At 38.6% G+C, this 13,951-nt stretch overlaps 1 protein-coding gene across 4 annotated transcripts in view; it reads left to right on the top strand.

Moving 5' to 3' along the window:
* Window positions 1–6,201: 6,201 nt before the first annotated feature.
* Window positions 6,202–13,951, top strand: part of LOC108267022 (disintegrin and metalloproteinase domain-containing protein 23) — a 37,409-nt gene continuing 29,659 nt past the window's right edge. For all 4 annotated transcript variants that reach the window (XM_047155966.2, XM_017470895.3, XM_017470894.3 and 1 more), the window contains exons 1-3: window positions 6,202–6,622; window positions 7,323–7,528; window positions 7,879–7,955. In XM_047155966.2, the coding sequence (XP_047011922.1) occupies window positions 6,544–6,622; window positions 7,323–7,528; window positions 7,879–7,955 (362 nt within the window). In that variant the 5' untranslated portion in view covers window positions 6,202–6,543. The remainder of the gene's footprint in view (window positions 6,623–7,322; window positions 7,529–7,878; window positions 7,956–13,951) is intronic.

Genomic DNA, 13,951 nt, shown 5'->3' with positions numbered 1-13,951 from the left:
CAGTGGACTGACATCCTATCCTAGCTGAATTCCCACCTTCACTCAGTGTTCCCGAGTATTCTTACACTCAACATTACTTTACAGCAAAGAAAAGAGGTGGAGAGGTCATAGTGTTGGGAAAAAGCTATTTTTTCACCTGCAAAAGGGTGGAGAAGTATAGTGCTGGAGAAACTGCTTTGGAAACTACTTCTTCAATGGAAAATTCTGAGGGTTTGGAAAGCAGGGTTTAAGGGAAACCAGGTTGATTAAAATATTTTTCAAAATTTGATTTAAGCATAAAGTCAAACCACACGTTTGTCCCTGATGCATGCAGTTTATGATGTAGAAGACAGAACTGTGGTGTGTAATATCTGCATAAAAGTGGGGATTAAACCTGTTTATCCAGTTATCTGTCCAAAGTGAAGAAAATATATGAAGGACCAAGAATTTCTCAGCAGAGTCAAGATAAATATATCAAACATCCTGGTTCATATGTTTAGTTAGTCATTCCCACTGGGGGTTTTAAAGAATCTTTGTGATGTGTCTGGCTTGATCACAAAGTAACCTTACCTTTCTTTTTAATCCTTCCAAAAGCAGCATTCATGTTCAACCACCTTGCTCAACTCTGGCAGGTCCAGCAGCGAGGAGCCTTCCACAAAGCAACTGCTGATATGTGTCTTTAATTCTTTTTAAATACGGTATATGTTAAATACAGTATTTGAGTTGGGAAGGATAATCTGAGCACTGGTTGGCATTTTATCTATCTCTGTGTGTGTGTGTGTGTGTGTGTGTGTGTGTGTGTGTGTGTGTGTGTGTGTGTGTGTGTGTGAGAGAGAGAGAGAGAGAGAGAGCGAGCGCTGGATTAGTGTTTAAAAAATATTACCCCAGATACACACAGAGTGTGTATGCATGTATCAAAACATGTATTTTTTTGCCATGAGAGAGAATATCAAGGACCTTAGAGATATTATGCATGTGATAGTATGTTTAAAGCTGATATCACTGTAAAAATTAACCCTAGACACTTGACATCCTGTAACGGAGTGTCTTCATGCCTAAATGTACTGTATATTTTTTCTGTACTTGATTTTCAGTAGCGTCAACTTTTATCTTGGTTTAGAAAATTGTGCTCCTGAGCGGCACAGGAGAAATGTGTTGGCCTTGGCATTTGGAGATTATGAGTTGGAATCCTGACAATGGAACAGCCATCCATGTTTTGGTGTCCATTTAAGATATGGTTTACCAAGATCAGTCTGGAAGAACTTGGGCTGCACCTCAACCCCACTAAACACCAACTTTGCAGCAGCCCTTCTTGCCCAACATCAGTGCCTGAACTCTTGGGCTCTTGTGGGTGAATGGGAACAAATCTCTGCAGCCATGGTCCAAAATCTATTGAAAAGATGTCCCAGAAGATTGGAGGCTGTGATAGTTGCAAAGAGGGGTAAATTGTTATAGCAGAAAAGGGTGGCGGACAGTGGTCAGGTGTCCACATACTTTTTGCCATATAGTGTATGTGGAAGAGGGCAATAGTGCTTTTTCCTCTGAGTGTGTTGCAGCCTAGTGACACAAAGTGAGTGGCAATAAGAAAAGATGTGGAGGTTGTTTTAGTTAGCTAGTGTGTGAGAATTGGCAAAACCAAATTGGGGAGTAAAGCTAACAGAATTTCTAAAATGTAACTTAGTTAATAATTATAACTAAGAACAGATGTGTGATCTGCATGCTGATGGAGGAAAAAATCTTCTTTTTTTAATTATACCAGCGAGTGGAAGTACAGAGAAGTGAATTAAAAGGTGTAATATTGAGCTTTGTGGAATTTGACACTGCCTGATGCTTAGAAACATATATACCAAGTGAAGCATAGCATTCATGAAAACTCAGTTAGGCTCTTGAACATAAGACATTGTTAGAGGATATTGTCTATCCACGTAAGTAGACAGACGCATGCACTTTGCCTGAGCTGACAGTTTGTTTTAACATGCTATTAGGTAAAAGGCCATGAAAGCAGCTAGCTGTGTGTTTCTATGATGCCAAAATGTGGTACTTCTTTGCTCTACAGTACAAAGGTAAAATCACTGACTGGAGTGAACTCTCACTATTTTCTCTCATGAATGTTATACCGTTTTGCATTGAACAGGTGGAAAAACTTAAAATGAGTTATGAGAAGAGAAACGGGGACTTGAAAGCTTTTTGACTATCACTCAAGCTTGAGACAATCTACAATTCATTATGAAGCACTTTCGATATTTCTGCACATAACATTGTGAATTGAAATCTTTGTGTGACTATTGCCGTTTTGCTTCTCTTTGTAATAATAACAGTTCTATTCCTCTATGGCCTTTAAATTTTCCTAAGACATTCTTACTTTTCAGTGGGGCAGTAGTATAAATAGATTCAGCGAAGCTGGAACTATAAGAAAACTATAAGAAACTGCATCAAAAAGGCACGAGAAGGGGGCCATGATCAGTGAGTCAGTGTAGTTTACAGAGAATCAGCAGTAAGATAACACTTGGTTAAGATAGCAACAGTTGTGTTAAACTGATGCTTAAACGCTTAATAGTATTAAATTACATCTACAACATCTAATGTGATAAATGGTACAGAACAGCACAAGAACAAGTGTTAACCATGGATCTGTCTGCCACTTAAAACCACACTTAAGTGTTTACTCAATGCAAATTTTAAGGGTTTTTTTTCTTATTGGATTTTTTTGTAATATTACTTATTATACTTATATTGAAGTACCATGTATGAATAATATTGCAGGTACATATGGAATAATACAATGGGGATGAACAGAACATAGACAAGAGTCTACCAGGCACTACACAAAATGAAAAAAGAGAAGAAGAACAGAACAGATGTTACACAGCTGCTAACACAAAATGTCCATGAAACGTATTAGTCATGCTCTTTCCGCATCATACCAGAAAACTTTAAAGTAGATATGAAAAGAAATTGTTTAGTGTTTTCTTAATGCCCAAGTAACTATTAACAGTGGCCTAAAAGCAACTATACACTTCTCCTCTTACCTAATTACTCGATTAGGATTGCCCAGTCTACGAGTAATTCCATATAGCTAGTTTACTGGTTAACTACTAATAACTTGGTCATATATAGACACAAGTGGGATTTCAGTATTTAGGTGCTGATTTTCTGCATTTCATTTAACAGTAGTCAGGCCTGTCAAAACATATCATAACATCCAATATTTTGTTTATCATTAAGCAACGTTGCTGCTAGGTAACTGCTGGTAAACACAGAATGCTACATATTGTGACAAATAATATATGAATATACTGGTTTTATGCTATGTCCCTTTTTGTTAAACATTATGTGTACACAATTAGACAAATAGTAATAGAAAATTTGTTTTTAAAGTGTAGTCTTAGGAAGGAGTTCTTCAGTGGATACTTCGTATGGGGTTAACTTTCTAAAAAGGTTCCTTTGTGATAGGGAAACAGTCTCTTGTATGGTTCTGCATAGGTTAAAGGGTTCCACCAGAGGTACGACAGAAAAATCTTCAAGGGGTCTAGATTTGACTTTTTGAAGAGAGTAGCCCAAAACTCTTCTTAGATGGCTGATTGTAGAGGTACAATTATAAAGTTTTGAAAACTTAACATAAGTCATCACAAATTTGTTAATACATTACTATTTTTTTTTTAATTATTTTTTAAACTAGGGGCTAGTTGGTTAGCTATCCATCTTTTTCAGTTAATTTTAGAACAGAATTTTGTTTTTAATTACATATTTTTTATTGGTTTATCTACTCTTAAATAAATTCTGACCTGTAATGGCACCCGGCACCCAGAAAATCTGGTACCTCTGTTCTGTTTTTCTGTGTATTTTGGCTGTTTGCTTTTTAAACGTGCACAAGCAAAGAACTAATGACTCTTCTGGACCAGTCTGGAATTTGATAGGGTTCTTAGTCATAAGGTCATAAAATGTTGTTTTTCAAAAACATACAGCTGCAGCACCTTCACAAACATCATGTTTAGAAACACAATGGAAAAAGGAACACAAATATTTTCACTTTCCAACTATATGGTGAGCTGTCATTATGTAGGGTTTCCAGTCTGTTGACACTACCTTACATATTTGTAATATGTTTGTAATATCTAATATCATATTTGTCTTTTTTTTTTAATTTTTTTTCCAGTTGTCTAGTTTTCATAGTGTTGACAACATATAAAGAAACATGTATCAGTGATTTTGTTAAGACCAGCACTGGTTTTAATGCAGGGTTAAGCCTCATGTCTAAAGATAAAAAGACATCAGTTCATGAGATTCAGTTCAGCAGATTCATGCAGCCTATCATGGCAAATTTTCCTGCTTTGTGTTCAGTGTTCCTAAGACAGGCCCCAGAACCATCACAACCTTGACCTGGATTAAGCAGTTATTTAAAATGAACGAATAAACAAATGAACAAATGAATAAAGAAATGAAATCCTTGTATTTGTAGGAAACACATCACAAACCCAGTAAGTCTTTACAGACTTGAAACACTTTAAAACATTAGATGTCATCCAGATGATTCATTTAAAGCTGCTACACAGACTTTATGTAACAAATTGAACCATTTCCATATGTGCTACCACATTCCACAAATATTATCATGTCCCAATTAAAATATGTGTTCCCAAGGGACCTTCCTACATTTTTGGGATTGCACGACACTTCTTATATTCTAGACACAGTTTACTAATTCTTTTCCATGCTGGAAAATATGTTACATTAACATCAGATTTGTTTTCCTAAACAATTGTTCAAATCTTCTTCTGTTACCCTGGCAGTGGAAATTACTTCTTTCTGCTGTCATGGCTGCAAAAAAAAAAAAAGATTAATTACTTGTTGTAGAATGTGTAGGTGTACGTGGGCCCTCATTTTAATGTGTTATCTTAATGGAACTCTCATACATGGTGCTAGAGCCAGGACAGTGGAGAGCTGGAGGGCTGCATCTGACAAAGTAACATCATTTATTTGCACCTACTTCAATTTCTATAGTGTTTATGACTAATGTTTAGTCATTTAATTTTGTCCTTTTTTCCTTTTCCTTTCCTTCCTCTTCCTCTCTATATACACTGGTTTCACCTGTGCTAGTCTACCTTGGGTTGGGCAGGAATTTGGATGTTGTGGTTCGATTAAATTTTGTTTCTGCTAATTGTATATAAACAATTAGATATCATGAGTGTGGGGGAATGGTGGCTTGGTGGCTTAGTGGTTAGCATGTTTGCCTTGCACATCTGGGGTTGGGGGTTTGATTCCTGCCCTTGGGGGTTTTGTCCAGGTACTCCTGTTTCCGCCCAAAGACATGTGTTGTAGGCTTATTGACCTCTATAAATTGTCTGTAGTGTGTGCGATTGTGCCCTACAATGGGTTGGCACCCTGTCCAAGGTATCCCATGCCTTTTGTCCCATGTTCCCTGGAATAGGCCCCAGGCTTCCAGTTTAGGATAAACAGTAAAGAAAATGAATGGGTGGATATCATGAATGCAATAATAGTTTGCCCCACAGCATTCTTATTCTCATCGATGACACGTTGTTATGTAACGCATTGCTCAACTCGAACAGTTTCATTGTTATGACTAGTGTTATGACTATAATGTTGTCATTAGCAGCTGGATCTCTTTTCATGTCTAAAGTTGTGGCAGCACTTATGATCAATAATTCTAGAAAATCTCACTCCAAAAGACATGAGCTAAGCTGGGTTGAGCCTGGCCAATACCTGGATGGGAGACCTCCTGGGGAAAACTAAGGTTGCTGCTGGAAGTGGTATTAGTGAGGCCATAAGGGGGTGCTCACCCTGTGGCCTGTGTGGGGCCTAATGCCCCAGTATAATGACGTGGACACTATACTGTAGAAACAGCACCGTCTTTTGGATGAGACTCTCTGTGATCATTAAAAATCCCAGGACACTTCTAGTAAAAGAGTAGGGGTATACTCCTGCTGTCCTGGTGAAATTTCCCCATTGGCCCTTCTCTATCATGGCCCCTAATAATCTCCAACTCTGAATTGGCTATATCACTCTCTGCTCTCCACTAATAGCTGGTGTGTGGTGGGTGTTCTGGTGCACCATGATTGCCGTCCCATCATCCAGGTGGATTCTACACACTAGTGGTGGTTGAGGAGGAACCCCCCCACCCCCCACCCCCCGCCCACACACTATGTAAAGTGCATCGAGTGTCAAGAAATATGCTATACAAATGTAACTCTACACTGTAAAAACATGTTTTTAAAAAAAATATTTTATGCTGCACTGACCCAATAAATGGTATATTCTTTGAAAAACAAAAGGTTACCTACTGCAGCTTTAAATCAAAACCTCCAGTCTAAACGAACACTCAGTAGACTACAAATGAGACACACGCTCTGCGCAAGTGTGGCGCAGTCAGTGCCCTCCTGAGCTCGACCATGCTCACAGAGCAGAAGTACTTGCATGCAGCTGGCCACCGCCTCGCATTGCGCTACTCTGCAGAGACTATGTAGACTATGCAGTAAAGACACTATGATGGCCACTCGCCGCGTGCATGCGCTAACATAACACTATTCATACCGACAAATATGAATCATGCATCTGACGCTTCTCTTCATTTTGCTCGTGAGCATCTTCGTTTCCGGGTTGCAGTCTGTAACGACAGCGCCGCGCGGTAAGTACCGTAACCTTAACTGAGTGATGCTGTCACTAACTCATACAGTTACGGCTTGCTGAAGTGTGAGAGTGTGTGTGTCTATGTAGTTTTATTTCGGTTGGGTTAGGACACAAGGACGTCCTGTGTGTGGACGTTGAGGACAGTACAGTACAGTACAGGAGCAAAGTGTCTTAAGTGGAGAAGGGAGGGAGACTTGATGCTTATCACAGCCACAATGCGTTTTTCTAGTTCTGTGGACATGCATAGGCTATATTCTGCATGAATATACATCTGAATCCACAGTTCCACATTTGTAAATGTTCAGATATTTCCAGCTGTTTTTATTGCAAAGAGATACTAATAAAATTAGACTATGTGAATAAAAATTAAATAAACGTCTTATTAATACTACTAATGCATTCTTAATGATGATGATTCTTATTATTATTAATACTACTACTACTTCTACTACCACTACTAATAATAATATTGTTATTTATTATTATTATTATTGTTATTATTATTATTATTACGGTAAATGCAGCCATCCATGTTTTGATAGATGAAGCTCTACAAATTACATTGATTATGCTGTCTTTGTGAATTTGTGGAATCATGTTTGGTTGTTATATTGCTATAGTAATATTGTATACCTGTAGCAATTTACCAGCTATTGTGACTTACTGGATTGATGTGTGTGTGGATATGTGTGTGTCAGTGGAGAATGAGTCTGCTGGGGATGCTGTGTCAGTGCGGGTGGAGCAGGATGCCACTGCACCACCTTCCACACACAATGGGAGCACCCAGGAGGCTGAACACACCATCACATATCCATCTCGCCTCATTTACTACATTAACGAGGAATCTGAGAGCACTTACCATAACCTGAACACTCAGACCAAGATCCCGGGCCAGCAGGGCCAGGTGAGTGTGTGCATTATTGTCTCCGTCAGAATAATTCATGCAAATTTAATTGCAGTGTATTTTGGTATCGGCGTAAATGCATTACTAAGGATGTTAAGGTAAGAGATATTAGGCTATAGATATTGAATTAAGAAGACTGCAGACTTCCTCGTGGGGGGATCTGCCGTTTGTCTGTCTGGCAGCTGGCAGCAGCTAATCTTCTTGGCAAGCTGCATGAGCTCAGTTTACTGCAACGCTGTAATACCAAAAGTGTGTCTGCATTATGTTTATGTGGCGCAAGATTTTGTGTTCATTTTGTCAGAAGGAGTACTTTAATAAAAACACTTACTTTTTCCTGCTCTCTTCTTTAGGTAGTCCATTTGGCTCAAGCCAGTTTTCAGCTTGAGGCTTTTGGATCCAGATTCATACTAGACCTCATATTAAACAAGTGAGTATTAGCTTGTGTAGATCTCTATTCTCAAGTTACCTTTAAATCCTTGTTTCTAGGTACAGAAGGGTTATGTTGTATTTCATTGTGTAGCACATAGATTTTGTTATATGTGTTGTTTCATTCACTGCACACAGGTACACATGCATGAGACACAGTGTTTTAGGTTTCACAGCCTGGTCAATACTAGACTGTTGAAGTGTTGAGGCTCCACAGCTAAAAGGCATGGTTATAGTACAGATGTGCTGTGTTATAGGAAAGGGCTTTCAAATATGTCTGCATAATGTAATGTTTGTTAATCGTTATTGCAGTTTTAGGCTGTGTAATCACAGAAGCCTGCAATATGTAAATGTGCTCGCTAATAAACACTTTTTGTTGTGAGTCAGAAGTTCCAAGTACATTTTTCTGTGGATGGTTTCATATTTCAATATGAAAAGTTATTCTGTTATTAAGAATGCATTGTGTTATTTAAAAAAGGGGGCAGAATTTAACAATATAATTGCTATATATATTACATATTGTGAAGCACTACCTACTATGCTTATGCTTCTTACTATAGAATCTTTAATATGTAGATCGAGGAATATGCCTCAGTTAGGACAAATCTCTTAGACTTCATTATATCTCCATGGCCACGGCATTTACCGATTTACTCTTTTAAGTGCTTGCATGACATTCAATGCTGAGACGACACTAAATCACTGAATATTGTAGTGTGTTGCATGTTAAATGTTGCAGTTAACCAAGAAAGTGTCTTAAAAGAGGCAGATGTAGTGGGTGCAGAAAACGATTTAACCCTCCATTGGCAGGTCCAGACTGCATTCCTCACTTTTGTAACTATGTTCTATGTAATATACTTTAGGATGAGTAGCTAATTAATATGCTGGGACTTTAGTATGGTATAAATGCACTACAGGATCAATATTAGATGCAGTTGAATATCTGCCAGGTATGATTGATGACTGTTGTTCTTTCTTTAATTAAATATCACTCGTATCCCATGCCCCTATGATTATTATCAGAGTAGCAGTGTGATAGTGTGATAAAGAGAGCTGCTATTTGCCGGTGTAGGTAACTGAGTAACTTTGATTACTGCACTTGAATAAAGAATGAATTGTGTTGCTGTCAGTCCTCTGACTTAATTGATATGCAGAAGAGATGCTCCATGTAAAGGACTGAGTGCTTGTTTACTCTCTGGATTCTTTTCTCTCATGCTTTCTTGCACCTATCTTACTTACAGACAGCTTATTTCTCTTTTATTGCATTTTAAGAAAAGCTTGGACTAAATGCAGTGAATAGGTGATGTAGTGATTAAGGCATATACTATAGCATTAATTGTAATTTTTTTCCCCTTTAATGTTTAGAATGTAATATTGCAGAAAAAGGATGGGTCTGCCCGTTCTCACTTTCAGAGTCACATCCATATTAAGGTCTGTGAGTGGGTGTGACATCAAAATGTTTGCGGGTGTATGTGTCTGGTCTCTGAACACACTGCAGCTGGCATTGTGGCTGTGCAGCAGCAATGATCTGATCTAAATATAGCAATCTCCCTGCATGCAGCCAGTGAGTCCTGCTCTTAGAGTGTTGCTCTGGCCTCCTCCCCTCACTGCACCTGTGCTGTACAATTCTGCTTAGTCCTCCACATCGCGCTGCAGCCGAGAACTAAAATTACTCTGCGCTCAGCCTCTTCTGGCCTCTCCTCTGTGGAGGAACAGAGGGACTTATAGATCTGTTAGTCTGAGTGTGTGTAATTGGGTCTTTGTTGATCCCTGTCCAGTCATTGGAGAGATTTATATAGGGATAGAGGTGTGTCTGGGTTGTGAAGTTGAAGTTTTTACTTGCAACTAATCACTTAATGGAGTTATGCATGTTTGTTGTCTCGATTCAACATTTTAACATACAACACATAACAATACTGTCCCATACTGTCCATACATGCACATACTGTCCCATTTAAGCCATTTTAAACCATTTAAGAAAACACAAATGGCATCATCTCAGTCTGTTTTGTGCTCTCTCTCTCTCTCTCTCTCTCTCTCTTTTTACACTCACCCATAACCTGCTACATAGCCAACCCCCCACACCAGCTCCCAACCTTAAAAATAATCCTAATCTGATTTGAATTGTCTAACACACTCTCCATTGGGTACTCTTTATTCAACGCCCATGATGTATGAGGTCTCAAACACACACACACACACACACACAAACACACAAAGGCATTTTTGCAATGAAAATGTTTGTTCCCTGAAAACATTTAAGCAAGGTTGAAGAAAAAAATATCTGGGCCGGAAAGTGCAAGTGAGATGAAAGAGCTATTTTGTGTGTGTGTGTGTGTGTGTGTGTGTGTGTGTGTGTGTGTGTGTGTGTGTGTGCGTGCTCGCTGAGTCAGACTCTGATGCCTGGGAGGTAGTGTTAGAGGACATAAGAGCTGAAGGTGAATCCAGCACATAGCAGTCTCTTACTATTACCATTGTTACTGCATACTAGATGTACAGTGCTGTGAAAAAGTATTTGCCCTCATTCTGATTTCTTGTTTTTGTGTATATCTCCTACTAAATTGTTTCAGAAGTTAAAACAAAAGCCAACCTGAGTAAACACAAAATACAATTTTTAAATGATAAGGTTATTTATTGATGCAAAAAAGTTATCCAATACCAGCTGAGCCCGTGTGAAAATGTATTTACCCCCTTAGTTAGTAATTCCCCAAATCTATGAAACTGCATTCATAGTGTTCAGCTGGACCAGACACAACCAGGCCTGATTATTGCAAACCCTGTTCAATCAAATGAACACTTAAATAGAACTTTTTCAAAAGGTCTTACCCAGTAACACACTATGCCAAAATTGAAAGAACTTCCAGAAATGATGAGGAAGAAGGTGATTGGAATACATCTGTCTGAGAAGGGTTACAAAGCTATTTCAAAGGCTCTGGGACTCCAAAGAACCACAGTGAGAGACATTATCTCCAAATGACAAAAGTCACCACAGTAATGAACCTTCCCAGAAGTGTCCAACCTTCCAAAATTCCTCCAAGAGCACAGCAACTACTCATCCAGGAAGTCACAAAAGAGCCAAGGACAGCATCAAAGGACCTACAAAAAGAACCTAAAGGTCACTGCTCATGACTCCACTATCAGGAAGACACTGGGCAAAAATTTAATCTATGGAAGAGTGGTGAGGCAAATACCACTGCTAACCCAGAAGAACATTAAGGTTCATCTGAATTTTGCCAAAACACACCTTGATGATCCTCAAACCTTTTGGGAGAATGTTCTGTGGTCTTATGAGTCAGAAGTGGAACTGTTTGGAAGACAGGGGTCCTGTTATATCTGACATAAACCAAACCCTGAATTCCACAAAAAGAACATCATACCTACAGTCAAGCATGGTGGTGGAAGTGTGATGGTGTGGGGATGCTTTGCTGCTTCAGGGCCTGGACAGCTTGCAGTAATTGAGGGAAACATTAATTCTGCTCATTAATTTGCTCAGGAATTCCTAAAGGATTTTCATTGGTGATAGGTGTTGGATCACTTTTTTGTATTGTACTGTATAACTTATTGTATTGTGTGTTTACTCAGGTTGCCTTTGTTTTATGTTGCATTTCATTGGAAAATCTAAAACTATTTAGTATGAGATATATACAAATACAGAAGAAATCAGGATGGGGCAAATACTTTTTCACAGCACTGTAGGATAGATTGTTAATTCTATTCTGTCTCTGATGACTTCTAGTCAGTTCCAGTTTAATTGATGAGTTCCTATCAGTCCCAGTTTAATTAATGTTGTAGTGCTGCTACTGTAAACCCACACTTCTCCATAAGATGTTCTGGATCAATCGTTGTAACACCATTTTGATGTGCTGGATGTGCTGAGTTCGAGAAGATTAGAAGTTCATCAATGTAGGCGACTGCAAATTTTCTGAACATGTCTCTGAGTACATCAATAATGAGTGCCTGGAAGGCAGAGGGAACATTGACCCTCATATGGCATTACCAAATATTCATAGTGATCAGCAGTTATACTAAATGCCTTTTTCCATCCAGCACCTTCTCTGATTTTATATAGGCTCTAAGCACTTAACAGATGGAGAAGATGGTGGCCGTATGAGCTGTTGAGGTTGAGCGAACAAGAGGCTGTGGGTATCTATGTTTTACTGTGACTTGAACCAGGTTATCTATGCATGGACGCAGAATCACTCTTCTGGTGAGATGAAGGGTCTGACGTAGTCTTTCAACAAAGACAGAGATATTCTTCCATGGCATTATTTCATTATTTCATTATGATCAGGGTGGTGTGGTACCTGAGAAGAAATCAGTCATATAGTCATAATAATTTTTCTATAGACGTGAAGGATATGGTAAGTTTGAGATGAGGTTAAAACAAGTACAGTGGGGTTATTTGAGGATTCCATTACCGGAAAGGAGATATTTGGATCGCACTGGTGTGAAGGCGTAGCTCATCACTTGGACCCCTTCATGAATTATCCCCTTTAGTGGATGCACTGGAGTCCCCAGTTGATGACCTCACCTGCTGATTGTGAACCTTGTTTTAGGCACATGAGATGTTCGCCTGTTCCTTGATCTCTATTTTTGTTGTTGTTGCCAGACTTGATTTCTTAAAAAGAGAAGTACAGTGAACACTGTAGTTATTAACTTTGAAACATCGCTACCATACTTGTTGGGATGGGCATAACGTGGGCACGTAATGTGGGTGCCATCATGATGACCTGCAAGACTTTCTAATTTTATATGGGTGGTGGAATTTTGCTGTTGCTGTTTGCCGAACACATGGCCTTGAGCAGAGAGGATTTGATGGAATTTGCTGAAGCCTGCTGCTTCCATGATTCTTCAGGCGAAGTCTTCTGTCATACTGCAGATAGACAGATACAAGTAGGTGTTCTGGTTTCATTAAAAATTGTTGTAGCTGACAAACCAAAAGCTAGGCAATGCTCAGAAACCAAAAATGGTCAGGCAATCAGCAAACAGGCTTAAACTAAACAAGACTAATCAGTAAATGCGAAGAAGTCTATAGTCAAAACCCTGACCAGGCATGTGGCAAATCTTGGCATAATCACAGACACAATGCTGAAGCCAGACTGAAATGTCTGTTGGTTCCATTAGTAATCAGGGAATGGGAGCTTAGCTGAAGTTCATGTGATGAGGTTATAGTCTGACGATTAATGGAGTTGTAGTCTGCAAGTTCTGGAATTGCAGACATGGACATGACAGACAGACCCTGCCTGGTAATCAATGCTTTTAGGAGCACATGAATTTTAGATTTAGGTCTGTTAGCAGTAAAAGTTCCAGGGTGGTAGATCACCAAGACACCCATGCTGTAAAATTAGCTCCTTTATGCACATTCAGTTGATACAAATATGAATATAATAACCAACTGTGGTTATTCAGTTATAGAAATTGAGCAAGTTAGGTAGTTTTTTTTGCATACATGCATACATTTTTGTACAACATTTTCTACCAATTTAGTCATTAAAGGTTTCCACCTAATAACTAGTTCTCCGTATCACACACTATCCACTGTATTTCTTTTAAAACTGTTGTTTATAAAACATCATTAGGTAGTCAAACACTCTTTCAGGAGAGCTCTAACTTCTTTAAATGTTAGCTCAATGGAAACCATGATTGGTTAGTGTTATTTACATTGACATTTTATCGGTTCAAGGATTGTGGCACTGCACCACAGATTGGTATAAACTAATATGTAGATGTCTATGTTTAAAGATTAGTGGATTGTCAAATTTATAGTAACTATGCTTTTAGTATAACTGGCCTTGGATCAAAAAGACTGCAGACATTTAGTATCTATGAGAATTTAAAGTTTTGTGTAGTCCTTATATACAGTGTGCTTATTTAATAATAAATCAGTAATACCTTTAATGCCCAGGATACATTTAACCCTCCCCAAAAAATATGCATATTTAATGTTCAGCTGATGTTGCATGTGTGTTTTAGCTGCTATCTGCTGTTTTACGTATT

This window comes from Ictalurus punctatus, chromosome 6 (genome assembly GCF_001660625.3).
Source record: "Ictalurus punctatus breed USDA103 chromosome 6, Coco_2.0, whole genome shotgun sequence".
In the NCBI taxonomy this organism is placed as follows: Eukaryota; Metazoa; Chordata; class Actinopteri; order Siluriformes; family Ictaluridae; genus Ictalurus; species Ictalurus punctatus.
The sequence above is the reverse complement of the archived record's forward strand: the minus strand, read 5'-3'. Positions and strand labels throughout refer to the sequence as shown.